The sequence below is a fragment of the Suricata suricatta genome, chromosome 2 (assembly GCF_006229205.1).
Source record: "Suricata suricatta isolate VVHF042 chromosome 2, meerkat_22Aug2017_6uvM2_HiC, whole genome shotgun sequence".
NCBI classification, from domain to species: Eukaryota; Metazoa; Chordata; class Mammalia; order Carnivora; family Herpestidae; genus Suricata; species Suricata suricatta.
The window spans coordinates 130992346-131020316 of record NC_043701.1 but is presented as its reverse complement, the minus strand read 5'-3'; the positions used below and the strand labels follow the sequence as shown (position 1 = coordinate 131020316).

General features: G+C 43.7%; 1 protein-coding gene across 1 annotated transcript; it reads right to left on the bottom strand.

Annotated features, from left to right (window-relative positions):
- Positions 1-132: 132 nt before the first annotated feature.
- STOX1 (storkhead box 1) lies at positions 133-27971 on the bottom strand. Its single transcript, XM_029919682.1, has 6 exons — positions 27576-27971; positions 26142-26258; positions 15606-15729; positions 10196-10348; positions 5449-7804; positions 133-488 (listed from the first exon to the last, which is right to left on the bottom strand). Exons 1-6 carry the CDS (start codon positions 27969-27971, stop codon positions 341-343), a joined length of 3294 nt encoding a protein of 1097 aa, XP_029775542.1. The 3' UTR covers positions 133-340.

Below are 27971 nucleotides of genomic sequence, written 5' to 3'. Positions count from 1 at the left end.
GGGTTAGTAAATGAATGAGCACCCTATATAGTTGAGAAATTAATGTCTGAAAATTTGAGTTAATTATATTTAATTGGAAAAGGACCAAGTATTTTATAGTTTCTTAATTGCAAAAAATCTATATATTTCCAATAAGTTCATAGCGAAATCATCTTTTAAAAAAGCTTTAAAATGTCAAAAAAGGGGGAAAACCAGCAATGAGAACACTATATATAATGAGATTAACAGAATCTCATTATTATGCTTGGCTTTAGAGAATTCTTCCATACTTAGTCGATTAAAATGTACTATATTAATGCTGTACATTTTTACCAAAGAGTTTTCCAAAGAAAAATAAGAATTAAACATTTATGGCTGGAGTTAGTTGTAGTAAGGAATTGGATGTGAGTGTTTGACCGCTCTTTGTGCCTTCAAAGTTCTGCAGAAAATTCTGTCTTCTTTTTAGTCCATCCAAAATGACTGAATTATTAGATGCCAGACTCTGTGCCCTAAAGATATTAAAAGTAACATAATTATTATTTTCCAAAGGGACCTGGATTTCTAATCAAGGCATTATACCTTCATTTGTTACTTAGAAGCAGTATAACATTTACGAACACGAAGGTACACTTAGGAGTTAATCTTTAAAACTCTAAAGTGCTCCTTATTTTTTTTGTTTTTTAACGCTTATTTATTTTTTAAAGAGAGACAAAGAAAGAGCATGAGCAAGGGAGGGGCAGAGAGAGAGAGAGACACAGAATCTGAAGAAGGCTCCAGGCTCTGAGCTGTCAGTACAGAGGCTTGAACCCACCAACCATGGGATCATGACCTGAGCCAAAGTCAGACCTTAACTGACTGAGCCACGCAGGCACCCCTGAAGTGCTCCTTATATTTTAAAGGCTTCACAATAGCACCTCAATTATTTGACAACTGCTTTCCAAGAAGTTCATATTTTTTGAACATCTTCTCAGATCCCAAATCAATTATATTCTAGTCATAAACAAGAAGCTCCATAGGGTCTGTCTGGCTCAGTCAGAAGAGCGTGTGACTCTTGATCTTGAGGCTGTAAGTTCAAGCCCCAAGCTGGGTGTAGAGATTACTTAAATGAATAAATAAATTTAACAAAAACGACAAAGAATAAGTTCCCTAAAAAACTCTTCTATACAAGTGAAGTAACCTGTATCTTCTTGTGTAATTTGTTTCTTTTTTGAGAAGTCATAAGAAAGAGAAAAGCCAAGCATAATATTTTTCATATTGACAATGTTCCTTGCCAAGGAGCTGTAGGTTAGTTTAGTCCTTTATCTAACACATCTGCCTTGCTTCAGTCAAGTCACATTACTGTTTGGGCATTTTGCTTCTGACATTCCCCTTTTCCCACCTTGCATCCTCTCCATCACTTGCTCATTACAGTAAGATATGGCTGGGGGCTCGTGGGTGGCTCAGTTGGTTAACCAAAGGGCTCTTGGTGTTGGGTGAGGTCATGATCTCATGATTCCCAAGATTGAGCCCCACATCGGGCTCTTTGCTGACAGTTCGGAGCCTCCTTGAGATTTTTTTTTCCTCCTCTCTCCCTCTGTGTCTTCCTCTGCCCTTTTCTCTCTGTCTCTCAAAATAAATAAACTTAAAAAAATAAAAACTAATATCACCATACTTAAAAAAAAAAGGAAGGGTGCCTGGGTGGCTCAGTCAGTTTAGCCTCCAACTTCAGCTCAGGTCAGATCTCACATTCGTGGGTTCAAGTCCTGTATCAGGCTCTGTGCTGACAGCTAGCTCAGAACCTGGAGCCTGCTTCCAGTTCTGTGTCTCCTTCTCTCTCTGCCCCTCCCCCTCTCATGCTCTGTCTCTCTCTGTATCAAAAATAAAATATTAAAAAAAAAAGATTTGCCTCAAAAATGTATCCTCCAATAAGTATTCCCCCAAAACGCTCATTACTCTTTTCTTTAATTTTTAAAAAATGTTTTCTTTATTTTTGAGACAGAGCATGAGAGGGGGAGGGGCAGAGAGACAGGAAGACACAGAATCCGAAGCAGGGGAGCAGAGCCACCCAGGCGCCCCTCATTACTCTTAATTCCACATCTCTTTGACAATTATAAAGAGTTTCCACTTCGTTCTTTTTTTTTTTTTAAGTAAATTCTACCCGCAACATGAGTTTTATTAAGCCAGCCAGGTGCCCTCTGCTTTGTTCTTGAGTTCAATTTGTCTGCTTATTTTTTGTTGGTCTACTCAACTAAAGTGCAAATTTCCTATGGGCAGCAGCAACATCTTATTGGTCTTCCTTGTTCTTCTAATTCATGTGATAATTATGGCACAAAGTTGATGTCCAAATGCTATCTTCCCTTTTTTTTTATTATACTTTTAAGACTTTTAAGAGAAGCATATCATAGGCAATTTTTTAAGAAATTAAATTTCTCAAGATTTCACAAATTTATGGGCCCAGCACGCTTCCGCTGTGCAACTCTGCTTTCTAAGATTTCACAAATTTAAATTCTTGCATGTCCTTGACCTGCAAGTCAAGGAGCAATTTCCCTTATCTGCTTTGGGTTTGATTTTGTTTTTGTTTCTGCATTTTTTTAGCAGCAGGTAAAAGTTTATTAGAATATAAGATTAGAGGGGCGCCTGGGTGGCTCAGTTGGTTAGGCGTCCAGCTTCAGCCAGGTCATGATCTCGCAGTTCCTGGGTTTGAGCCCTGCGTCAGGCTCTGTGTTAACAGCTAGCTCAGAGCCTGGAGCCTGCTTCAGATTCTGTATCTCCCTCTCTCTCTCTGACCCTCCCCTGCTCGCGCTGTCTGTCTCTGTCTCTCAAAAATAAATGAAAAAACATTTAAAAAATTTTAAAAAAAAGAATATAAGATTAGAAGCAAAGAATAGTAGAAAAGCTCTCTTTAGGGGCGCCTGGATGGCTCAGTCGGTTGAGCATCCGGCTTCAGCTCAGGTCATGATCTCGCAGTTTGTGGGTTAAAGCCCCGCATCAGGCTCTCTAGCTCAGAGCTGGAGTCTGTCTTCAGATTCTGTGTCTCCCTCTCTCTCAAACCCTCCTCTGCTCATTTTGTCTGTCTGTCTCTCTCTCTCTCTCAAAAATAAATAAAATATTAAAAATAAAAAAGCTCTTTACCGAGAGGGGACATTTGAAAGTAAATGCCCAAGGACTATAAGCAAGGGTCTTTGTTTTATAAGGTTCTGGTCAACCCTCTGTCTCTGCTTTTGCCCAAGAGAAAGGGAACCCATAGCTTGTTTTCTTACACTACCATTGTTTACTTTGGAGACAATATGTAGTGTGCTTTAAAGACTGGATACAAAGGGCACCTGGGTGGCTCAGTTGGTTAATCCTCCAACTCTTGGTTTTGGCTTGGGTTGTGATCTCACAGTTCGTGGGTTCAAGCCCTGCGACAGGCTTGTGCTGGCAATGCGTAACCTGCTGGGGATTCTTGATCTCTCCCTCTCTTTCTGCCCCTCCCCTGCTTGCACTCACTCTCTCTCTCAAAAAAAGAAAAAGACTTGATATGAATTAAACAATTCTTTCAAGCAGAAAAGATGTTTCCAAATAAGAAGTAAAGATATATTTCTTAAAAATGCAGACCTCCAGGAAATTAGCCTAAGGTAGAGTTAGAAATGTCTATAAACATTTATACGTAAAAACAATCCAATGAAGTTTGATTTATTACAGCAAAAAAAAATCGGGAATCTAAATGTCAAAGGTTGGAAGATAATAGTTATGTAAATACTACAGTCCACATGACAGAATACTAAGCAGCCATTAAGGGGTGCCTGGGTGGCTCAGTCAGTTGGGCATCCGACTTTGACTCAGGTCATGATCTCACCATTCCTGAGTTCAAGCCCCGCATTGGTTGACAGCTCAGAGCTTGAAGCCTGTTTCAGATTCTGTGTCTCCTTCTCTGTCTCTGCCCCTCTTCTGCTTGTGTTCTGTCTCTCTCATGAAAATGAATAAAGATTTTTTAAAAATTAAAAAAAAAGAATGAGTTGGGGGCACCTGGGTGGCTCAATAGGTTAAGCAACCAACTTCACTCAGGTCATCTCCCCGTTTGTGAGTTCGAGCCCGGCGTCAGGCTGTGTGCTGACAGCTTGGAGCCTGAAGCCTGCTTTGGATCTGTGTGGAACTCTCTCTTTGCCCTCCCCTGCTCACGCTCTGTCTCTGTCTCTCTATCTCAAAAATAAACATTAAAAAAAAAAAGAATGAGTTGCATCTGTGTATATTGCTTGCAGGGTATCCATGATACATTAGGTGAAAAAAGAAAACCACAGCTCTGTGTGATCTGTTGTTAAAAAATAATTATATTTTTTAAATGCGCAGGAAAAAGCCCAAAAAAATATGAGCCACGCTGTCAACAATGTTTAGGTCACCTCAACAGGAAGGCAACGGAAAAGGTTGGGGAGTGCAGGCTGTCAGTTTCACCTTTTACATTTCTATATTGCTTTATTTTTCAAAAGGAAGTACATCATACTTTTGTATAATAAAAAAAGTAAAGATGTATGCCAAATTTTAAGATGACTTTTTGAAAGCTATTTTAATAACCTGAAGGGAAAGTTCACACTGTACCCCCAAAAAGCACTATGCAAAATAGTAAGTACAGTATAGGTAAAACATTTAGACAAAATATATAGATCAATAAGTTCAGACTGAAGTGTTATAAATATACCAAATATAAGAGGATTTTTTAAACACATCTAATCTAAATGGTAGGGTGATTATATGGTGTTTTATATTTTTTATTTTTATTTATTTTTAAGTAGTTTATTGTCAAATTAGTTTCCATATATGATGTTTTTTAAAATGCTTTTCAGTATTTCTCGAATGTTCTACTATGACCATATTGCTTTCATAATCTGAACAATGTTTAATTTAAACAAATTAACATGGAAAATATTGGTGAGAAGTAGCTGCATCTCCTTCTGAACCTGCGTAGAACCAGAAATATAAGCGAAAACTTCCAGCTTGTGGTTCAGGAAGTGCTTCATTTATAACAGCTCCTCCCTATATTTATAAATAATTCAAGATTTAGGAGTAGTGGAACAAATTTTGGTTCACATTCAAAATGAACTCTATCCTATTATGTAAGAGATTTCACTTTACCTTTACACAATTTATTCAGTAAAAGGTGGCAGAATTCCATCACTATTAAAAGCATATTCAGGGGAGGGGCGCCTGGGTGGCTCAGTTAAGTGTCCAACTTCAGCTCAAGTCATGATCTCATGATTCGTGGGTTCAAGCCCCACATTGGGCTCTTGTGCTAACAGCTCAGAGCCTGGAGCCTGTCTTCGGATTCAGTGTCTTTCTCTCTCTCTGATCCTCCCCTGCTCACGCTGTCTCTCTTTCTCAAAAATAAATAAAAACATTAAAAAAATTTTTTTTAACTGTATTCAGGGGAGTCCCTTACTAGGTAATTCAGTACCCCCTTGATTATAATAATTCCTGAGGAATAGCGGCTAACCAAACACTGTTATATACACTCACCGTGGAGAATCTATTCCACTGTCTCCTGCCATGCTATGATTTTCTGTTCCTTCCAGATGACTGTGTTCATGTTGGATATCCTGAGCCAACACTGGCATATGTGAAGGGTTGAAAAGTTCTAACTTGTGCGTGAACTGTTTTCTCACTTCCGGATTCTGGGCACCCTGACTCCAGCTAGCTGGGTTCTTTTCTGTGTCACCAACCCAGCCATGCAGGGTTTCAGTCTCAGAACTGGCTTTCCTCGTGCCATAGTAATCAAATATACTTTCATCAGTGTTTGCTGAGGCTTGCACACATGTAGCACCGCTGGGTCCCTCTTCATAGTTAAAACTGGGCCAAGTGCCTGAACTGAGGCGACAGCTTTCAGCAGAGAGATTAGGGGTTTGGCTTTCACCCGGGTTAGTGACCAACCCAGTGGGTTTGTAACACTCATTTCCTTTAAGCACCTGAGGCTCAGACCTGTGTATTTTGCGGTTGTACTCAGTCAGAGATCTTTCAGGCCCCTTTGGTTTTCCTAAATGATTCCACGTGCTTCCCTCTGTAAAGGAATGCTGAATGTGACCAGGCAGCATTTGACATAAGTCCTCATTCTCAGAAAAGTCCTCCTCATCCAGATATAATGAACTACAGGCTCCATCGTCATCTTCCACTTGGTTCTGATACAAGGCCTGGTTATCGTCAGGAGGCCCTTCCTTTTCTGGGCTCACAGTCTGTGCTTCCTGGACAAATGCCTTTCTTACGAGTGTTTCTTCTGAGTCTCCATCTTGTCTCTCAGGTTGTCTCAGATAGTTCTCACTAACTGGGAAATCCAAAAGACCAAGATTTTGGAACTGGTGTATTGTTTTATCAAGTAGTCTACAAGCAGAGGAAGCATGGCCTAGAGAGGAGGAACCTCGCGATGGCAGCACATCCTGTGTTCCTTTTGCGTCCCCTAGTGCGTCAACGTGAGAATAACTTTTCCTCAAGACCTCAGGGATTACCTCGTTTTTTCCACCAGACACATCGTACGTCTTCAGGCTTTCCCTAAAGGAGCAACATTTACTACCATTTTGCAAAACACTACGCTGAGAGTGATTCAAGAGGGGATCCCTAAAACCATCACCGATAGACTTGACCGTAGCGTTATGCATAGAAACGGGTTCGGCTGTCAGTTTATCTTTACATTGTTCAGTACGTGGCTGTTTTCCTTTACTCTCCAAGATTCTTGGGGCATCCAAAGACCTTGACCTTTGGAAAGGCTTTCCCTTTGGTCCAGTATGACTGGGTTTCAGATCACTGGTCTGGATGTTGTACCCTTTGGCTGCCGGGCTCCCTCGGTGAGACAAACCTTGGAAAGGATTACTGATTCGCTTCTTGTAAAGCAGATGGGAACCTAGTACTGATGGATTCTCATCAAGTGGTTTCTGCACTACTGCTTCGTTTGGGCTTTGAATCCTGGAGGCTGGCTGTGCAGCAGGGAGGCGGGGGTGTTTCTCTGGTCTAACGCTTCCTGGCGGAGGCTCACTTCCCTGACTCCTGGCTTTGTGTCTATCCCTATGAGAATGGCCCAGCCTTCGAGGCCTTACAGACTGGCCCCGCCTTTTCTTAACTCCCTCTTTTGAAGGATATTTATGCCTGACCGTAGGCATATCGGTGGAAGTGCCCTGGCTATTGTATTTTTTCTGTTCTTCGTATTTTTGCATTAGGACGGTATGTTTGATTAAATTGTCAACAGTCAGAATGGGATTAATTCGCTTGATAATCTCATGTTCAATGTCTCTCGGGATATTGTCCAAGTTATCTTCATCTCGAACAGGCCATTCTTCCGGTGGAAACTGGGCAGAGAAACTACTGTGCTCTATTCTGGCCTTCTCCTTTCTGGATATACTACGCCAAAAGAGGCTAAGGCCAAACTTCCTGCCTTTTTCTCTGTCTTTTGTGTATGGTAAAGGTTTCGTGCTTTCACCGACGTGATTCTCCTCAGACACAGAAACGGCTTGATTCTGTCCCAAAGATTTGGATTCCTGCAGATCTTTCTGGCTTTTTCTAGTCACTTCTGCAGCAGCTGGTGTTTCCCGTACTTCCTGAGTGGACAGATCAGGGAAACACCGGCAAGACTGACAGTGGGAAATGGGGGCAGCATTTTCTTTGGCCAAATCTGCACAGCTCTCCACGCTCACCAGATAAGTAATGCAAGTTGGCATCTGGTGGCTTTCATCCGATAGGTCTCTCTTATTTTCATGGGGGGTTATATTCGTAATGAAGTAAGTCTGAGGAGTGACTATGAAGTACCCCTCTCCAGTGTGATAAATTTTCCTTTCTTTAATCAGAGTTCCCAGAGTGGTATAAAGAATATCTGGAGATGGAACCGCGATGCCTAGAACAAACAAGCATTTCATTACATGATACATTTTGAATGAAAAACATTTCGATGAGTGAAGTCAGTAACTCAGTAATGACCACACACTTGCTTGATGAACCCAGAGCTAACTGTAACACAATATGTGTAATTAAAAATGCCAAGGAGGCATGAATAATAGTCACAACTTAATTGAAAAATAGGAATATATTTTGGTCCACACAAAGACAGAGGGCTAAGTTAATGACTGAGTAGAGAAAAACAATCTGAGTCCATTCAAATACAAACAGTAAGTTATATTACCCCATCATAAATTTATTTTTATTTTTTTATTTGAGAGAGTGTAAGTCGGGGAGGGGCAGAGAGAGGGGGACAGAAGACCCAAAGCAGGGCAGGCTCTGCGCTGACAGCAGAGAGCTCCATGTGAGGCTCAAACTCATGAACCATGAGATCGTGACCTGAGCCAGAGTCCAGTCCTCAACTGACTGAGTCACCCACACACCTCCCTAGGAGTTTCTTTGAAAAGGATTTGTTACCTTCCTAGTTTAAAATCTATCATCATATAGATGTTAGGTAGTTTGCCCTCCCCCGGTGCAAGCTGGTTTTCATTTTGTCTTTAGATTCTTATTAAGATTTAAACAATGAGACTGATTATTTTCAAAACTCTTCAAAAAATGCTTTCTTGAAAAGAACACCTAAATTTGTGATGGGTAGGCCCGTGGGTAACTCAGTCCATTAAGCATCTGAGTTCAGCTCAGGTCATGATCTCATGGTTCATGGGTTCAGCCCAGCATTGGGCTCTGTGCTGAAAGTTCAGAGTCTAGAACCTGCTTCGGATTCTGTGTGTGTCTCTCTCTGCCCCTCCCCCACTCATACTCTGTCTCTCAAAAATAAATAAAATTAAAAATTAAGTTAAAAGAGGGGCGCCTGGGTGGCTCAGTTGGCTAAGCAATCCGACTCTTGGTTTCAGCTCAGGTCATTATCTCATGGTTCGTGGGTTCTAGTCCTGCCTTGGAGTTCATGCTGGCAGTGCAGATCCTGCTTAGGATTCTCTCTCTCCCCTTCTCTCTCTGCCCCTCCCCTGCTCCTACTGTCTCTGCCTCTCTCAAAATAAATAAACTAAAAAAAATTCCCTTTTCCAAATAGCAACATTCAAAATTATATTTATATTGTGAATACATCTTTGAATAACACTGGAAGAAAATATATCAATATATTAACATTGATTTCCTTCTATGGTGGTACCATAAGTGTTTACTTTTCTAGATATTCTTGATTTTCTACAAGGAGCATATTTCACAATGGGAAAAATTTTTAAATATTCTTCTACAGGGGTGCCTGGCTGCACGTTGGGTGCAGATTGCTTAAAAAATAATCCTTAAATTAATTAATATTTTAAATAATTAAAAATTAATTAAAAAATACTCTTCTACATTCATGTACTGGGATATCAAAGCAGCTGTGAAAGAATGAGATAGATCGATATATAATAATACAGAAAGATTTCTAAAATATGTTTTAACCTAGGCAAGGGGCAGAGAGAATGTAAAGAATGATCCAATCTGGGGTGCCTGGGTGGCTCAGTTGGTTAGGCATCCAACTTCGGCTCAGGTCATAATCTCATGGCCTGTGAGTTCAACCCCTGCATCAGGCTCTGCGCTGACAGCTCAGAGCCTAGATCCTGCTTCTGATTCTGTGTCTGCCTCTCTCTTTGCCTCTCCTCAGCTCATGCTCTGTCTCTCAAAAATAAACATTAAAAATAAAAAGATCCAATTTATGTTATAAAAAAGAACACATATGCTCAAATACAATTTATGAAAATATACACAGGAAAAGATAACAGAAGCTGTCTGATAACCTTTGAGAGGAGGCAATGGAAGGACATGATGGCGGTGGGGGGCGGGGGAGATAAACTTTCCCTTGTTTTGCTTTGCGCTTCTTTCTACAACCTGATTTGTTGTCATAAACATTATTTTTGAAAAAGTTCCTTTGAAAACTAAAAGAAATACCCTTATTTGTTGATGCAAGCATTTTCCTAGCAGGGCTCTAATACAAAAAAGTAGATATCGCCCAGTTTATTTACATGTTTAAGATGATTTATAAATCGGGGCGCCTGGGGTGGCTCCGTTGGTTGAGCGTCCGACTTCAGCTCAGGTTTTGATCTTACGGTTCATGAGTTTGAGCCCCACGTTGGGCTTTGAACTGACAGCACCGAGCCTGCTTGGAATTCTCTGTCTCCCTCTCTCTCTGCCCCTCCCCAGCTCGTTCTCTCTCTCAAAAACAAAAATTAATAAATAAATACACCTTAAAAAATGTTTTTAACTGTTGAAATCCTTCTTTAAAAATGACGCATAAACAGAAAGCAAACGCACGCAAGAAACTAACAGAGAACACTAGCCACTGTGCTACCTGGGTAATGTTCCACCAGATGCTCCAGCAGGGACTCCTGTGTCACCACAATCTGGGCAGCATTCATATCAGACACAGCACCGCAAAGCACTTCAGCCAAGGGTATAAACTGAGACTGAACTATCGGATTCATTTGCACTGGAAGGACATCACCTAAATTGGAGATTAAGAAAGAAAAAAACAAAAGGTGACAAATGTGTAGTAAAACATATTTGGAATTAGTGAATCAAGAATAAAAACTGCATAGGACATGGAATTGCTGTTTTTTCTCATCAGTGTTTCCTGAGACTCTGTTAACATGACTTGTACAGTGATAGAAGGCATAGAAGAAAAAGGCTTACATTAGGGTCCCTACTTTTTAAGAAGTGTGTAGACTGTGGTACTACTTTACACACAAGAGATAGTAAGTCCCCAGATGAAAGGCACAAAGTGCTATCAGAGTACAGGTCGGGCAATGCTTGCTTATATGGTAATTCTCATCTTTCAAAGCATTCTTTTTTCATATTAGCTAACTGAGGCAGGCAGGCAGGCATGGGATTCTTCTTGATTTAAAATATAGAAAACCTTCAGGGCAGCTGGGTGGCTCAGTCGATTGAGCATTCAACTTTGGCTCAGGTCATGATCTTGAGGTTCATGGGTTCATGCCCCGTGTCGGGCTCTGTGCTGACAGCTAGAGTCTGGAGCTTGCTTCGGATTCTGTGTCTCCTCTCTGCGCCCCTCCCCCACTCTTTCTCTCCTCTCTCTCTCTCTCTCTCTCTCAAAAGTAAGTAAATGTTTTTAAAAATTTTTAAATAAATAAAAAAATTTTAAATATATGGAAAAACTTCTGAAAGTTCAAGAAATTGTCCCAAGGTCAGACAGCAAATAAAGTGACAGGAATAGGTTTTTTGACTCCTAATCCAGTATTTTCATCATTCCACATTTTCCTTATTGGAATAATTAGGAAGATTTGAAAGAAGGAAAGTGCAGAAATGTTTTCCAAAAGCACAAAGACATGGAGCAAAATCATGGAAGGAGGAAAGGACAAGGTATATAAAAGTGTGAATGGAATTATCCTGGTTGGATGGCACTAATGGGTTATATCAGACTCAAATGGAAGACCGACTGGAAATGTAAGCTAGACCATATTGTCATTCCTCCTTCCCAGCATATTAAATAAATGTCCTTAACTTGCTATTACTCACGTTAGAGTTTTAGATTCTGCTGAACATCCAAGGAAATCCATCAAATACTTGGTCATGAAAGACTAGGACTCAGGAAAGAGATTTGGGAATCAACTAATACAGATGCGATCTGAAACTATGGAGTGGGTAAATTCTTCAGTAGGAGAGTAAGGACGATAGCCAAGGAACACTGGACTATGGGATTGTCTCCAGTTAAGAGATAATCGGGGCACCTGGGTGGTTCAGTCAGTTGAGCATCCCACTCTTGATTTCAGCTCAGGTCATGGTCCAGGGTTGAAGGATGGAACTCCACATGGGACTCCAAACTGAGCATGGAGCCTGTTTAAGATTCTCTCTCTCTCTCCCTCTCTCTCTCTCTCTCTCTCTCTCTCTCTCCCCCCCCCTCAGGCCCTCTACCTACTCATGTGTGCTCTCTCTCTCTCTCTCTCAAAAAAAATACAAGTAAATAAATAAAGCCATTCATCCCATAAAAAGAGAGGGGGGGGGGGCGCCTGGGTGGCTCAGTTGGTTAAGCGTCCAGCTTCAGCTCAGGTCATGATCTTATGGTACATGGGTTTGAGCCCTGCCTTGGGCTCTGTGCTGACAGCTAGCTCAGACCCTGGATCCTGCTTCATATTCTGTGTCTCCCTCTCTCTCTGCCCCTCCCCTGCTCACGCTGTCTCTGTCTCTCAAAAATAAATTTTAAAAAACATTAAAAAACTTAAAACAAAAAAAAGACAGAAAGAGAGAAAGAGAATAGAAACAGGGACCCACAAAAGAAAGAAGGCCCCATAATGGGGGTAGAAGGGAGAGAACCAAAAGTAGGAGAATAAAATGCTCCAAAATGAATAGTAAAGCAACAGTGTTAAAATGCTTGAACAGCTCCCACCCTCGAGGTCAAGGAGCAAAATGCACTTCCATGGACATCTAGGTCTTGGGAACTGGGGAGACACTCTTGTCTTTCCTGCCACCCTGAAAATGGCGCCAGTAATCTGTGAGAGTCACCTGTCTGAACCTCTGGAGCCCTTTTTAAAGTTTCAGGCATCACTTTGGAGTTAAGGAGGCCAACTCAGAAGAACCCTCAACCTGGTGAGGTGATCCAGATCCAGTCAACCACTTAAACTGATCCTCAAAAAGACTCAGACTCCTGAGATGAGATCTCCAGCCCTGCTCCAGCCATACCCCGGAAGCTGGCTGGTCTAGCACAGCAGAAGCCTGAGGAATCACCAGTCTAATAAGATAAACTGTCCTGACTCTTTGCCATTGGATTGACAAATGTTGCCCCAGAAAGTTGGGGAAACAACAAAAAAATTCCTGTTTATGTTCACCTTCCTCTTATGGATAGGATGTTCTATTGGTATTAATTGCCTCTAATCTGGGCCCCATTTATAAGAGCAATGTGCCTTCAATGGAAGAGTCTGTTAAACTAACCCTTCCCTGCATGATGATTATGGATTACAGGTAGTGCAGGAGATCAATTCTGCTCTCACAGTTCCTTCACGAAAAAAATCGGGCCACCAATGTCTCTTCCACTTTCACTTCTCCCTCCCAGGTTGAAGCCTCTTTCCTTCAGGAACTACAAAACTTTTTTAGGTCCAAGGAACTGGTCTCACTCCTGACAAACACTGGCATTGCGGCCAGTATATTGGTGCTCATCTTATGCCTTTTACTTTGCTTTTGTCGCTTTGTCAATTGAAGATTTCACAGAATTATTGTGAAATTACTTTTCATTTAAAAAAATAGAAAAGGGGGAGATGTTGGGAGCTATTTAAACTCACCGGTAGAGTGAAAATTCCTGGTGAGGGTACGGCAAGCTTGCACGGTCTCTTGCCCCCAGATAGTTCCCAAAATCTACCCTCTTGAAACTTTCATTTCTTCTTGGGCACCAAACCTCAAAATACTTTGCTGATTAATGTCAAGGAGCTGCCTGCCCCCTGCCCTGTCCCTGAGACGTGACTGCCCCTGGTTTGGGAACAGATAAGTAAACTAGATACACCCTAATGCAACACATAACTTTCCCTTAAGCAATACGGATAACTGAATACCTTCTGGGCCTGAATGCCTTTGTGAGAGTCACTACTGCATAAAATGTATCCGTCATCTTTGGGACTATGAGAGCAAGCATATCTCCTGAGAACTTGTTTTATGGGAACTTTCTCTTAGAGTTATAAACAGCTTAATGACCTTTACTCATAAAAAACTGACCTTTACTAAACAATGCTGTTTGCCTCTTGGTGAAAGGACGCTTCCTTGAGGCTAGACCTGAGGTTTTGTAAAAATACCTATGACACCATGAGTGCCTGTGACTAAAATTGTAAAACTTATCTATGAGAAATCATTTACTGTTCTTTCTGGTCCTTGTACCTTTTGCCTTAAATAAATCTTGAGAACCAGACAAGATGGAGATGCCTGCTAGATGGGCAGGGGTGCTTGTCTGGGGACCAGAATGAAAACGCAAAAAAAAAAAAAAAAAAAAAGCTTGAACAAGATCAAAAAGGTTGAGGGAGGAGGAAAACAGCCATTGGATTTCGTGATTGGAAGGAACCATTGGTAACTTTCCTCAGAATTGTTTTAATAGAAAAGAATATCAAAACTAAATGTCAGGTTGAAGGGAAGGGAATTGGTGAGAAAAAGTAAAGTTAATGGATCCTCCTTCTAGAGCAGTGTTTCTTTCTTTCTTTTTTTTTTAATGTTTTTTATTTATTTTTGAGAGAGAGAGAGAGAGAGACAGCATGAGCAGGGCAGGGTCAGAGAGAGAGGGAGACACAGAATCCGAAGCAGGCTCCAGGCTCTGAGCTAGCTGTCAGCACAGAGCCCAATGTGGGGCTCAAACCCACGAACTGTGAGATCATGACCTGAGCCAAAGTCGGACGCTCAACCGACTGAACCACCCAGGTGCCCCAAAGAGTGGGGTTTCTTAACTTTAGCACTTTTGACATTTGTGGCATGATATAAGGTGGCCAACCATCCCCAGAGACACTCAGGGGTCTCCTGGGACACAGGATTTTCAGTATGATAACTGAGAAAGTCAAAGCCAAACCAACATGGTCGGTCATCCTAGCCACATAATTCTTTCTTGTGTGGGGCTGTCTTGTGCATTGGAGCATGTCTACTAGCATCCTTGGCCTCTACCCACTTGTAGATGCCGGCAGCATCTCCCACAGCTGCAGCAACCATACTCCAGACATTGCCAAATTTCCCCAGAAGCAGGGGAAGGCAAAACTGCCCCAATTACAAACCACTGTTCTACACAGTTTGTTGGAAAAATCTGAATGTGAAAGAGGAAAAATACAACACAAACCAGCAAGGGGGAAGATCAAGTGAACATGAATGTGTGTGTATGTTCAGATTTTCTTAAAAGAAGATCTCTGCACATTTGGAATCAAAAGGAAGGGCTTAGTGCAAACTGGGTACATGATTCTGGGAGAGAGAAAGGTTAGATAGCAAGATCCCAAAAGAGCGAAGTAGAAAAAATGCATTAAAGGCACGAGTACAAGAACTGCCTTAGAAATAGGAAAGAAATTATCATCTGAGATCTGAAAATAGAGGGTGGTAGAAGACCAGAAATATAATGAAGAAGAGAAGGAAATAAATTAGCACAACAAGGTTATCTGATCTCTGTAAAGTTAAGGCAGGGAAAGAAAGGGTAGGACTAGGAGGAGGGAAAAAAAAAACCAGGAATGAGGAGATGAAGAGTGGAAAGGGGGTTTGAAGAGCTATTCTTGGAGTATACTAAATTTAAAAATGAACACAAAGATTATGAAGGAGTCCCACGGGGCTGAAGTCTGGTATCTGGCAGCTGAAGTGGCAATCTGGCATAGAAAAGGGTGAGAGCCAGAGAGGCCAGCGGTGCTTCTTGAATTTTAATGTGCATACAAGAATCCCCAGGGGGTTGTGCGAATGTGCAGATTCTGATTCAGAAGATCTGAAGCGGAGCCTCTGATTCTGCATTTCTAACAACTTCCCAGGTGAGGTCCACTTGGAATGGTAGAGGGTTAGCCAGTTGATGACAGCAGTGTTAAAGTGGGGAACCATTCAACAAATAAACATGGCCCTGGGGCTGCATGGGGAGACAAGTGTAGCCAAAAGGAAGCCAAAGAATTGAGAAAACTTGGTTATGCAGTTGACTCCCCTAGTGGTAGTGGAGAAGCCAGTACTTTGTACTGGTTATTGAGTGGGAAGGAAGGCGGTGAGGACTGGCGAGGTATGAAGGGTTGTAGCCAGAGCTGGTGAGTGGCCCACAGTACGCGCTGTATCTGCATAAGACGGACTGTCGAAGGAAACGATGAGCAGTCTGCTGTTGTATCTAACGTTGGTCTGTTTCCCTGTGTACTCAGGCTTCTCTGTCTGGCACGCTGGGGGACCTCCCAACTTGGAGGGTCACAACACAGCAGAACTGCTGTCTGCTGTGGCAGCCTCGGTTAGGATCTCCTCTTGTATACTCGTGGCTATTCCACTGGATGACGCCAGGACACTCAGCGCATTCTGAGAAGCTGGGACGAATGGCTAATCGATTAATGTTTCTAAGGGCAGTGATAAAAGATGATGTTCTGAAGCTTACTATCCAGTGGGATGTTAGCTGACCTAAACCTCAAAATGCTCCTAGAAACTCTACCTCTAGGCTGAGGGTAATAAGTCTCTACCTTTCTTCATTCCCTCTCTGCCTTTCTTTTTTCCCTCATCATCTGGGGTTTATTTTCTTTTCTTTCATCTCCCTCCTCAACCAGAAACAAACATAGGATTAAAATACAATTTCAAATAGTTCCATGCTTCTTTAACATAACTCTACATGCTTCATTTGAAAAAAGTGACTTTAAATTTTTTATTTATTTTTGATACAGAGAGACAGAGCATGAGAGGGGGAGGGGCAGAGAGAGAAGGAGACACAGAACCGGAAGCAGGCTCCAGGCTCTGAGCTAGCTGTCAGCACAGAGCCCGACGCGGGGCTCCAACCCACGAACGTGAGATCTGACCTGAGCCGAAGCCGGAGCTTAACCAACTGAGCCACCCAGGCGCCCCGAAAAAAGTGACTTTAAACTTGTCTATATCTTTCTTCCTCATCTCCCAAAACAGTCTTAAGTGACTTTTTTCTCGTATGTGATTTCGTATTGATTACCTCTGCCCCCTCGGAATTCCATGTGGACTAGAAGTCCTTAATTCAAAAAGAGGGAGAAGAAAGTTCTCTCCTAGAAAGATTAGGGCTGAAGTATTGGTGAAGTATAAGGCAAAACCTAAAAAGTTTTGCTCAAACCACAAAATCCACTTTCTTTTTTTTTTTTAACTTTTTAAATTTTTTTTGAAATGGTTTTTTTTTTTTTTTTTTTGAGAGCCAGAGAGAGACAGCACAAGCAGGGGAGGGTCAGAGAGAGAGGGAGACACAGAATCTGAAGCAGATTCCAGGCTCTGAGCGGTCAGCACAGAGCCCGACGCAGGGCTCGAACTCACAAACTATGAGATCGTGACCTGAGCCCAAGTCAGATGCTTAATGGACGGAGCCACTCAGGCATCCCCCAAGCAACTTCTTATTCAAAGACACTCTTATAAATTGTACTCATCATTCCTACCCCGGTGTGGGAATGAGTATTTTAAGAGTAAATAAATATATCAACCAGGAAATCAAATTGCCTTTTTCTTTCTCCTTAAAATTAATACAGCAATACGTCAATTGCATTTTAGAGAATGTGTTAAATTGCATTTAACCTCTGCCTTGGTGCTCCCTCTAAACAAAGCCTAGAGAAAGTTTCTCACTACATTTCATTCCTAGCCGTTGCTAAGATACATCTTAAGGTGCATAAATCAAGAGTATTTTGTGCAGGAAAGCATAGTGAAGCCTGACATGGGAACATTTGTGACAGATGCAGGAATCACTTTCACGCTACAGCAATCCTTTTTCTTTCAGTTAATAACCCTTAACAGAGATTTCCACCAAATACCAACTTTCTGCATAGAAGATCTCACGTAAAGATGTGACCAGATTTCACAGTAAGAAAAAGGCAATCCTTTGGCTTTATCCTCAATTACTATGGAGTAATTGAAGAGCACCCTTAAGCCCAGGCCTGTTGTGGACCTTTGACCCTTGACCTGTAGCAGGGATCAGAAGGCTAAGAGAGGCTGTGGCCCAGAGTAAACAGTTCACAACAATGTTCTCTCTGTTTACACAGTCTTGCACTCCTGGGTGCTGCAGAAATGGGAAAAGCAGTTAGGCTGAAAGACTGCTTTGACAAAAACAACAAAGTCGAACCATATATATTGGTGCCTACTACATTAAACACCATCTTTTCTGGGAGGACATTTTGTTGCTACCCTGCTGTACTCCCAAAGGATTTAGTTGGTATTTACACATTTTTTTGATTTTCCAAATTACAATGAGTTTAAAACAATCATTCTTTAAAAGTCCACTTTTGAGGAGAAGGGAAAAAACAGCATAAGGCAAATTAAATGTATGTTGTGTGTAGAAGTATGGAATCAGAAATGGAAGTATGGAGTTCTGAACCGTCACAGGCTGACAAGCAGGTCCGTCATAGCTTGGAATCCTACAACTGTGACTGGAATCAGACTCCTGTGAGACGGACGGTAGTTCGTCTAACCCCAGGCAATCAATCCCTGGCCTGATGCCTAATAATAGTGGCCCTAGCTGATGGCCGAACCCTGCAAGTGAGGCTTGCTCCCGGGGTTGGTGAGACAGTATGTCCCCAATGATCCAGTGCAAAGTCCTCATTAAAACTCTGAGGGAAAAATACAACAAAACATAAACAAAACAAAACAAACTCTGAGGAAAAGGAGGTAGCTTCTTTCTGTCAGGACACAGAGGCCTCCTCCATATGCCTCCGGTGGAAGGCCTCTAGAACAATATCCTATCTTGGCTGTTTTCTGTCAGCAAAGTGGCGATAAATGAGCCATTTCCTGGCTAATTGGTGAGGCATAAATACTCATACCCCAGTGCAAAATACCAAGAGGTACACTCACGACAAATACAGATACAGCAAGATGGCCTTTCACTGGACCCAGGCAAGGCAGCTGGAGTCGACCAAGGAAATTGTCCCCTCAGACTGTGGTACTGGAGACACCTTCAACCAGGGACAGCGGACTCCTAAATCTGCCCGATACAGATCACCAGCTGGAAGCTTTAGTAAAATTAAACAAGCCTAAACTTTGCACTCACATAAATGGGAGCACTGGTGTCAGCATAGCGGCCGGTCCAGTGAGGTTAGTTTTCCAGGATTAGTGGGCGTGGGGGGCACAGGCCAACAGAAGTGTGACAGTGATCAGTCCCAGCACCCGGAGCGGGCGTCGGATGCCAGGGCACCAGGCAGCACTACCGAGGTTCAAACATATTCGCTCCACATCTTGAAAGTGGTTACCAATAAGTTGGAGGGAGGTTTAGAATCAACCGTTTTGGAGGAAAGAGTCAGATGCAAAGAAACCGTGTGATCTTCTGCCTTCCCAGTGAGAAAGAACCAAAATCAAGTGGTGATCTGACTGGCCCAGTCCTGCGTTTGCCTTGTCCACCGAAAAAACTTCAGAAGGAAAAATCATCTTTATTTTTTTTTAAAATAGTTTATTGTCAAATTGGTTTCCATACAACACCCAGTGCTCTTCCCCACAAGTGCCCTCCCCCATCACCACCACCACATCTTCTCCCCCTCCTTCCCCTCCAACCCTCAGTTCGTTTTCAGTATTCAATAGTCTCTCAAGTGTTGCGTCCCTCTCTCTCCCCAACTCTCCTTCCCTCTTCCCCTCCCTCTGGTCCTCCATTAGGCTTCTCCTGTTTTCCTGTTAGACCTATGAGTGCAAACATATGGTTTCTGTCCTTCTCCGCCTGACTTATTTCGCTTAGCATGACACCCTCAAGGTCCATCCACTTTCCCACAAATGGCCAAAACCATCTTTATTGAAACTGACTTTTATTTTGCTATCTGAATGCTCCAGTTACACTCAGGGCCAAAATTAAACTTTTCTATAAAAACTCTCCCTTTAGGGGAAAAAATGAAATACCATGCCATATTTACATTTATCTTGTGATTTTAAGACACCTATACAAATTCCAAGGGTCCTCTTCATGGGGTCTAAATTCTGACATTTTTTTAATTAAAAAAAAAAATCTTTTTTTGACATTTATTTTTGAGAGACAGAAAATGAACAGGGGAGGGGCAGAGAGAGAAGAACGAAGCAGGCTCCAGGCTCTGAGCTGTCAGCGCAGAGCCTGATGTGGGGCTCGAACCCACAAACCGCGAGATCATGACCTGAGCTGAAGTCAGAGGCTCAACCGACTGAACCACCCAGGCACCCCTAAATTCTGACATTTTAATTGGGGGTACTAAAATTAGTACCTTTATAAAGGTCATAAGAGACTGCACTGCCAAGTATGCAAAACAGAGGAAAGACCACTTTGAAAATTTGGAAAGCACTCACATCAGAACTTTTTTGTGTCCCACTAAAATTTGAATTTGCCAAAAAATTCTAGGCAAAACTGATCCTAACATCATTCACTTCATATTTAAAACATAACATTTTCTCTCCTATAAAACTGTTTAGTCCCTATACATGTTTATGGACTCAGTGCTAGGCAGTGTGCCAGAAATTCATGCATTATTGACCTTCAAACGGTTTCACCGAGCCACTCAAACTCAGCTAATTACCCGGACACATGAAATCTGAGACCATCCTTCTGGGTGCCCGTATTGAATCACACTGTGGGAAAGGTATCTTCTACGGGCATTAGAGATGACAATAGAGCATGAATAAAACAGCCTGCAGATACGCTCAAGTTTAATTAAAAAAAAAAAGATGTTTTGTTCTAAGTAATCTAAGAAGCTTCCCTGATTTTTAAACTGCCCTTTTATCCAAGACAGAATTTCCAGAATTCTTTAACATTAAAATTAATCCTGTACTTTTAAAAATGAAAGTATTTGTAACAATGTGTATCTCATCAGAGATAAGACGCAGTGCAAAAATTTCCGTGGCTTTAAATAATTAGATCTCTTGTGTTAGAACCTTAAATAGGTTGAGAAAATCAAACAAAATAGAAACAAAAAGAAAGATTTCAGACTGGCAAAACCAAGTCCTTCTCCAGGTCTCCCTTTTATTTTAGTAAAAAAAAGAATGCAAACACTTTCCTCCACATTTAGTAACTAAAGAGTACCAAGACTCAGAAACGGGTTGTAGATTTAAGGGTAGTCAGGTTATCTGCGTGGAAGCCGAAATTCTTTCTCAAGCACAGTGATGTTTATTTTGAACTCCTAGAGAAATGCCTTTCCCTTGGAAGCCTGGGCTGGTCCAACACCAGGAGTCCCTACTGCTTGTCTTCTGTAATAACCACACTTCAACCTGTTGGGTTTGTGAATTAGCGGCCCCTTTCTTTTCAAATGATAAAGCCACTAATAACCTCTTTCAATCGAGTTGCAAAGGTTTTCGACCCTACAATTCAGTCGTCAGACAGAACACGGGGTATAGAAAAGACACAGAGGTGGTCTTACTCTGAGGAGCCTTTTGGCCTTTAGCACCCTTCCCCCACGACCACCCTCATTTTGGGTAGAGATACAGGGACACCAGGCTGGGAGGGAAGATGGGCCTGACTCAACCTGGCCGGTTGAGTTTTTAAAAAACACTAAAACTCAGCCCTCAGCCCAAAGTGGTGCCCTTCCCTAACCTCCCGTCCCTTGAGGCTTCCATTTTGGATGTGTTCCTGATTTTACCCCAGGGGTGTCAGTTTTCTCAGGCTGTCGAAATTAACTACCATAAATTTACTAGCTTAAAACAACACAAATGTGGGGCGCCTGGGTGGCTCAGTCGGTTAAGCCTCCGACTTCGGCTCAGGTCAGATGTCACTTTCGTGGGTTCGAGCCCCACATCAGGCTCTGTGCTGACAGCTAGCTCAGAGCCCGGAGCCTGCTTCTGGTTCTGTGTCTCCTTCTCTCTCTGCCCCTCCCCCTCTCATGTTCTGTCTCTCTCTGCATCAAAAATAAATAAAACATTAAAAAAATTTTTAAAAAAAAACAACACAAATTTATTATCTCGCAGTCTACGCGTCAGTAGTCCCCTGGGCTCCCGTAGTTCCTCTGCTCTGGGCCCCATGGCCCAGCTCTAACTGGAGGCTCTGGGGAGAGTCTCATTCCTTGCTCATTCAGGTTTTTGGCAGAATTCAGTTCCCTGTGGTCACAGAGGATTTAAGATTCAGGTCCCCGTTCCCTTGACGGCTGTCAGAAGAGAGCTTCTTCTCAGCAATTTAAAGCCACCTGTATTTGTCACGTTGCCCCCTTCATCTTCAAAGACAGCATCGAGTCTGTTGTACACCCTGATTCTCTCTGACTTGCCCTCCTGTGGCTTCTTTTCTGTTCCAGCCTGATAAATTCTCTGCTTTTAAAGGGCTCATGTGATTAGATTGCGGCCACCCAGATAATCCAGGATAATCTTCCTAAAGTCCATAACCTAATTGCATCTGCAAAGCGCCTCTGCCACATAAGGTAACATATCCACAGGTTCCAGGGATTTGGATGCCGACAAGTCCGGGGCACCACCCTGCCTACCTCAGCAGACAGAAGGGCTGGGGCGAGGAACACCTGAGACGGGAGGCTCGGGTTGTAAACTGCAGCAGTCCTGGATCTCCCTGAAAATGGCCGCGCAGGAGAATATATTTTCTTTGCCCTCCAGGCAAACCTAGGACCAATTTAAGGTAAACCTTCCCAAGTGTCTGGAGGCCACACACACAATGACAGTGAACTGGCAGCTCAGAGTCACGGTGATAAATATAAAATACCCCTGTGCAAAACTGGGGGAAACGTGTAGCACCGAGGTTGTTGCTTGGATAATAGAGAAATAAAAGCTCCCTGTGACAAAGAAGCTGTCCTTTATATGCAGTCTTCGAATTACAAATAAGTATAATTACTGGTGGTCAAGGGGCCTGACTGGGGTTCCAGTGTAGGTTCTGCTATGTGGCTCTGGGTAAAACACTTCTCTTGAGTCTCAGTTTCCTGGTCTATGAGTGTGGGGTCAGCTAGATCAGTGTTTGCCACCCAAGATGTGTTCTGTGGAAAACTCATTCCATAAAATGCTCTGCAAGGGTCCCAAGGCCGAATGTTTAAGAAACGCCACCCGGAGTCACAGCGGCATTGTTTACGGCTCTGAGAACTGCTGTGGACAATCTAGTTAATTTAACCTGACTCTTCCCAGTCACGCTTGGCAGCAATCTCTTTTCTCCAAAACCTAGTATTACCCTTCAGCGGTGACTTCTCCCTGAAGAGTCTGTACTCTCATCCCCTTGTGCCCGTGTTTCAAAATCCTGCCAGGAGGAGCGGCTCAGATGCTGACGGACTCTCCCCTGAATTGTTCTCTGAACCCATCAGCAGGCGTTACATTCTTCTTCCTGTAGGGACCACTTGACGCATCATTGAATGAGCGGCTACCATGGCATAGCTTAGGTACTCGTAGTATTCTAACAACACAGGCATTCAATCATTCCTTATCCTGCAAATATTTATTGACTACCCACTACATGCCAGTTCCTGGAGATACAACTGTGAACAGAACACCGTTTTGGACTCCAAGGGCTCTGATTCTAGTGGAATCAGAGCAGTGGTTGGAGGCCATCACAGCCCGACAGGAGGGCTATCATTGGTAGGACAGGGACTCAGCCTTCCTGGCCCCCTCCTGAATGCCATATCAGAAGTTTGTGGATGCCTGGGCAGGGTCATGAATAAGAAGAGACAGGCGTGTCCCTCTGGGGCATTGCAGGTAATTAAGGCAGCATTGGATAATAAAAGGGGCCCTGAAATTGGTCAGGCAGACCTGGGCTCAGATCCTCCAATTCTACTTGCTGACTGTGCCTCTTTGAGTATTCATTAGTGACCTCAACGGTCCAATATGAATAACCATATCCGGCTCAAAGGTTATTGTGGGAAAACATGCCAAAGACCCTAGCCTAAGATCTGACACACATCAGTTCTCCTATCTATATTAATAGTCTTTAACTTTGCTTTTCAAATTAGGGCTATGAAGCCTGACCACCCCTTGTTCCATGTCGGTATTAGCACTCCAAGTTTTTCATGTAGGGCATTGGTTCTGCACGTGGGTGGATTTCTCAGCCAATCCTGACTTTTTGTCTTCCCAACCCCCATAGCCTATTTGACCAGACACCAGTCCTGCCCACGACTTCCTCTCCATCTGACAGAAAAAAATTTATATTGGTAAATATACCAAAATAAATATACCAAAAATAGCCTTCTTTTTGTTCTGTTCAGTAATATTTCACTGTGACACCGTGAGGCAGACATTGCAGGCTGGCACATTCAACACACATTCCCAAACACCTTCTTCCTTGCCTCCCTCAGGTAGAGAGGCAGGAAACCGTATTACTCCATTTGCCACCTCTCTTCATGTGACATTGCTGGGGTCCATGAGGTAAAGGCAGGCGCTGCCATGGCTAGAGGAGGCCTCACCAGGAAAAGGCCCTGCCTTCAACTTTTATCTTTTCATTCTTGACTCTTCCAGCCTGGATCTTGAAGAGGATACAGCCATCTCGTGACCATTAAGCGACAAACGCGATGTCAAAAGACCATGCTTCAAAGAAGGCAAAGCAGAAAGAGGAAAAGCCCGGGGCTCTGTCTGGTAGCCTTGCTGAGCCACTGCGCGGGCCCCAGGCTGCCTACCTCCAAACTTCTTGTTCTGAACCAAATCTACCCCTCATGTGTTCGTGTCATTTTGAAAGGGTTTTCTATAAATGCAGCAAAATACATGCTTAGTCGGGGCTTCTGACATTTGTTTCCCCCTCAGATTTTCTACTTGTGGGCGAAATGTTTGTCCTGCTGAGGGCTGGGGTAAAGCTTCTGGAGTCTACAGCAGCCGGGTGACTTTGAGCTAGAATGCCACACTGACCACTCTTCACAAAAAAGGTGTCAGGGCTTCTGCTGCTTTCCTCCTATCATGCCGAGTCTGGAACATGCCTCGAGATGGATGAGAAGCAGAAACTTTAGCTAGTATTGCTAAGTTCTAACTGCTTGGGGAAATCTGTTCTAAAGAGGCTACACTAGGCACTGTCCTCGGGACGAGGAAGGATTTCCCTACTGCGTGTAGAAACCACAGAGGGGAAGATAAGAACAGTCACAGCCGCACAGCTCGCTCCCCAAATGGATATCTACAGTTACAGCCCTGAGAACGGGATGCCTTTCAATCTCTCCTGAAAGGAAGTCTTGTGAAATGGAGCCAATAAGTCAGTATCACCGCTCACATCAATGTAAGATTAACTCAGCATTTAAAAAGGCAAACACTACTTCTGTTTCAGGAGTAAGTAATCCCTGCCATTTGTTGAAGAAAGTTGCCTTTGGTCCTGAGGGAGCCTGGATTCACCTACGCCCTGGGGTCTCTACAGCTTGGTCTGTGCGTTGGTGGCTTAAGCCCAGCAGAGGCCCTCTGCCCCAAAGAGGACTGGGTTCTGGGGTGACAGGAGCTGGGAGAAGGCTCTGTATTACATACAAACTTAGTGCAGACTTTTACTCCAGACTATACACACACGTACACTTTACCAAAAGCATCACAAAAATTGTAGCCTGGCTTGCACCTCTCCTATTGATGGAGGTGGGGGTCAGGTGACCCAGAATAATGAACAAGACCTGCCCCCCAGAATCCAGGGAGGCCTGCAGGTGCCCAGGCCCCCAGAGCAGGGCGCTCACCGGGGTCAGCCAGCCCCCTCTCCCACCTGGGAACAGCTCCTGCCCCAATCGGGAAGGCATCACTGAGTTTCTAAATCAATGGCCTCTTTCACTCCTCCCAGACTGTTTGCTATGCTCCAGCTGTGTTCAAGTTGATGACAGATTCTCCTGGCCTCCTGAAATATCAACATTTAAAAGATAAAAGCCACTCCAGCCAATTCATATTAATGTAGTTTTACTGAGAAACACTTCTAGGCTATTAGAGACTTTAATGACATAAACTTTTCAATTTTAAGATTGTGAATTCCCTTTTATTCAGCCCAGAAGGCTTCACACGACTTCTGGGCAGATGTGTCCATACCTCAGCAGGCCTTTAGCACATTTTCACAAGGTCGTTGCCTTAGGAATGAAAAGTTCACCACCCTGAGAAATCTTAAAAGGGACTGTAGGCCTTGCTTACCATCCGTGGCTCTGATCTTTACATGTGGGGTCATAGGACCATTGCTTCTGGGAGCAAACCACCTGCTTCACACTGAGCCGTCCATCCCTGCCCCTGCCCCGAGGCAGCCAGGTTGCTCAGGTTACGCGCTGGCACAGAGTGTGGGCTCGCACATGTCACGTTGTGTGTCCAGGCAGAAACCGCTAGGGTCCACCTGCAATGATTAGCTGACTTCTCCCTTTGCCTTCCGCACGGACGTGGCTTCCCTACCCTACTCAAAACAAACACACTCTTTTCCTCACTCTCTGCAGTTTCAGCCTAGAAAAGGGGCTCCAACACATCTTTTAAACATACTCCTTCCCAGCTTGTTGCTTCTCTGGTCCTCTCTTGTTCCTGCCTAGGAGTCTACGACTGACCTTCTCCTTTTACTTATGAAATATCCCCTCTTCTGAGATGCCTGGGTGGCTCAGTCAGTTGAGCGTCCAACTTCGGCTCAGGTCATGACCTCACGGTTCATGGGTTTGAGCCCCACATCGGGTTCTGTGCTGACAGCTCAGAGCCTGGAGCCTGCTTTGGATTCTGTGTCTCCTTCTCACTCTCTGCCCCTCCCCCATTCACACTCTGTCTCTCTCAAAAATAAACACTTAAAAAAAGAAAAAAAAAAGAAATATCCCCTCTTCCAAGTGCAGCACGGACGGTACTCCTGCTACCAACACGCTGCTCACTTCGCCGGCCCTCTTTCTCAGGCCACTGCCTCCTCTTCCCACTGCCACCTCACATCTTTGCCTGGCAGCCCACTGCATGGTGCCTGAACTGAGCTGCAGGGGAGCAAAGACAATTCCTGTGGGAGTGCCCGGAGCAGCATGGACCCTGGGCCACGAGAACCCTGCATCTGTCCAGCTCCCATCATTGCACAATGGAGCAAATTGTTAGCAAGAGAAGCAGAACCTTTGACTTAGAAGAGCCGGAACTTTCTGGAGAATGTTGTTGAAATCTTGAGATCCCCAGCTAAGTTAATTTACAACTATGTAGTGAGAGAACTGTAGGGAGATTTACCTAACTCTGAAGGTGTGTTTACATTTCAAGGGCAAATGAGGCCCGTGACCTTGGAAACAGCTCTAGGTCATAAAAACTGGAGCCACCAGGGTTGCTCTGGCTCCTGCAGAGATGTATTTATGTTCCAAAAGGTCAGAGGGAGAACCCTGGATCTTTGCATCCTGTTTGCAAGCAACAAAGGTTTTTCTCCCTCCTGGGAGAAGAGAAGGAAGTAGTGGTCTCTTTTCTCCTGTATCTAAGCAAAGAAAATCCATTCTTCCCCTCCCTCATCTATGGAGTGTCTAACCACCTATGCTGGAGATTTTCCTGTCTGGCTTTCATTAATAAAGACGCATATTAAAAGCCCAAGAGTTATGGCAGCAAAGATGATGCGATCCTATTTGTCACGTGGTTTACTGGAAGAGACAGAGTCCCAAGGCTGGTTAGCAGGATTTAAAGACTATCCACAGGAATCAGCAGTTCTGTTAAAAAGATCAAGAAATTTGTTAGGCCAGGGTTAGGAGGCAGGCTTGGAAAATGAGGACAAGATTTTGCTCTCTGCCCTGGGTGGACCCAGAGATCATTAAAGGTGGGCTTCAGGTGGGACAGGAGAAGCTCGTGTTGCTCTCCTCCAGGTGAGGAGGAAAGAGACGCAGCTCCCAAGGCCAGAGCAAGTGTGGGAGGACTGCAAGCTCCAGGTATCCAGTCAACACTCCAGGGAAGGGGTGTGGAGCACCGCCTTGGAGACACTTCCCTGCTCCCCTCAGCTTAGTTCCCCGACAACTCCAGTGGACTTTCTGGTCTCAAAAGCCACAGCTCAGGGGCACCTGAGTGGCTCAGTTGGTTTAGCTCAGGTTATGATCTCCTGGCTTGTGAGTTCAAGCCCCGCGTCAGGCTCTGTGCTGACAGCTCAGAGCCTGGATTCTGCTTTGAATTCTGTGTCTCCTCTCTCTTTCCCTCAACAGCTCATGCTCTGTCTCTGTCTCTGTCTCTCTCTCTCAAAAATAAATATTAAAAAAAAAAAAAAGCCACAGCACAAATCCCTTTACACCCACCAGGGGCCAGGGAGGCTGGAATGTTAATAGCTCGGTTGCACGCACCCATGTGGAGAGGGGACGTGGGAAAGCGGAGATGCTGAGGAATGCAGAGTGGACCAGCCATGAGCGAGCAGAGGGAGTCCTGGAGCAGTCTCGCAGAGGCCAAAGAGAAAGGAGAGGGCTATTATCAGGCACCACCCCGCTGCCTGCATTTTGCCCCACTTCTTCATTCCCCATCAGGGAGGAAACAGCTTCTCCCTGCAGCTGTGATTTATCCCTGCAAATGCTGAGTTTAACTGCTAGGAGTTTGTGCAAAACTTTGCAGTGGGGAAAAAAGAGGAGCTTAAAAATGACTCTGTATTGTTGTCTGTGCTGTTGTGCCCGAATGTGTGGCAGAACGTGATTTGGGGGTACAAGCTTGTCACAAGTGCTCGAGAGGGATCGCTTCACCTCTTCCAT

Coding starts and splice junctions, on each gene's coding strand:
- STOX1 (XM_029919682.1), bottom strand. CDS start 27,971: ATGGAAGAGGTGAAGCGATCCCTCTCGAGCACTTGTGACAAGCTTGTA. Junction 7,805..10,195: donor TCTGGTGGAACATTACCCAG/GTAGCACAGTGG, acceptor TGTTTGTTCTAG/GCATCGCGGTTCCATCTCCA. Junction 489..5,448: donor AGTGGAATAGATTCTCCACG/GTGAGTGTATAT, acceptor TAATATCTTTAG/GGCACAGAGTCTGGCATCTA.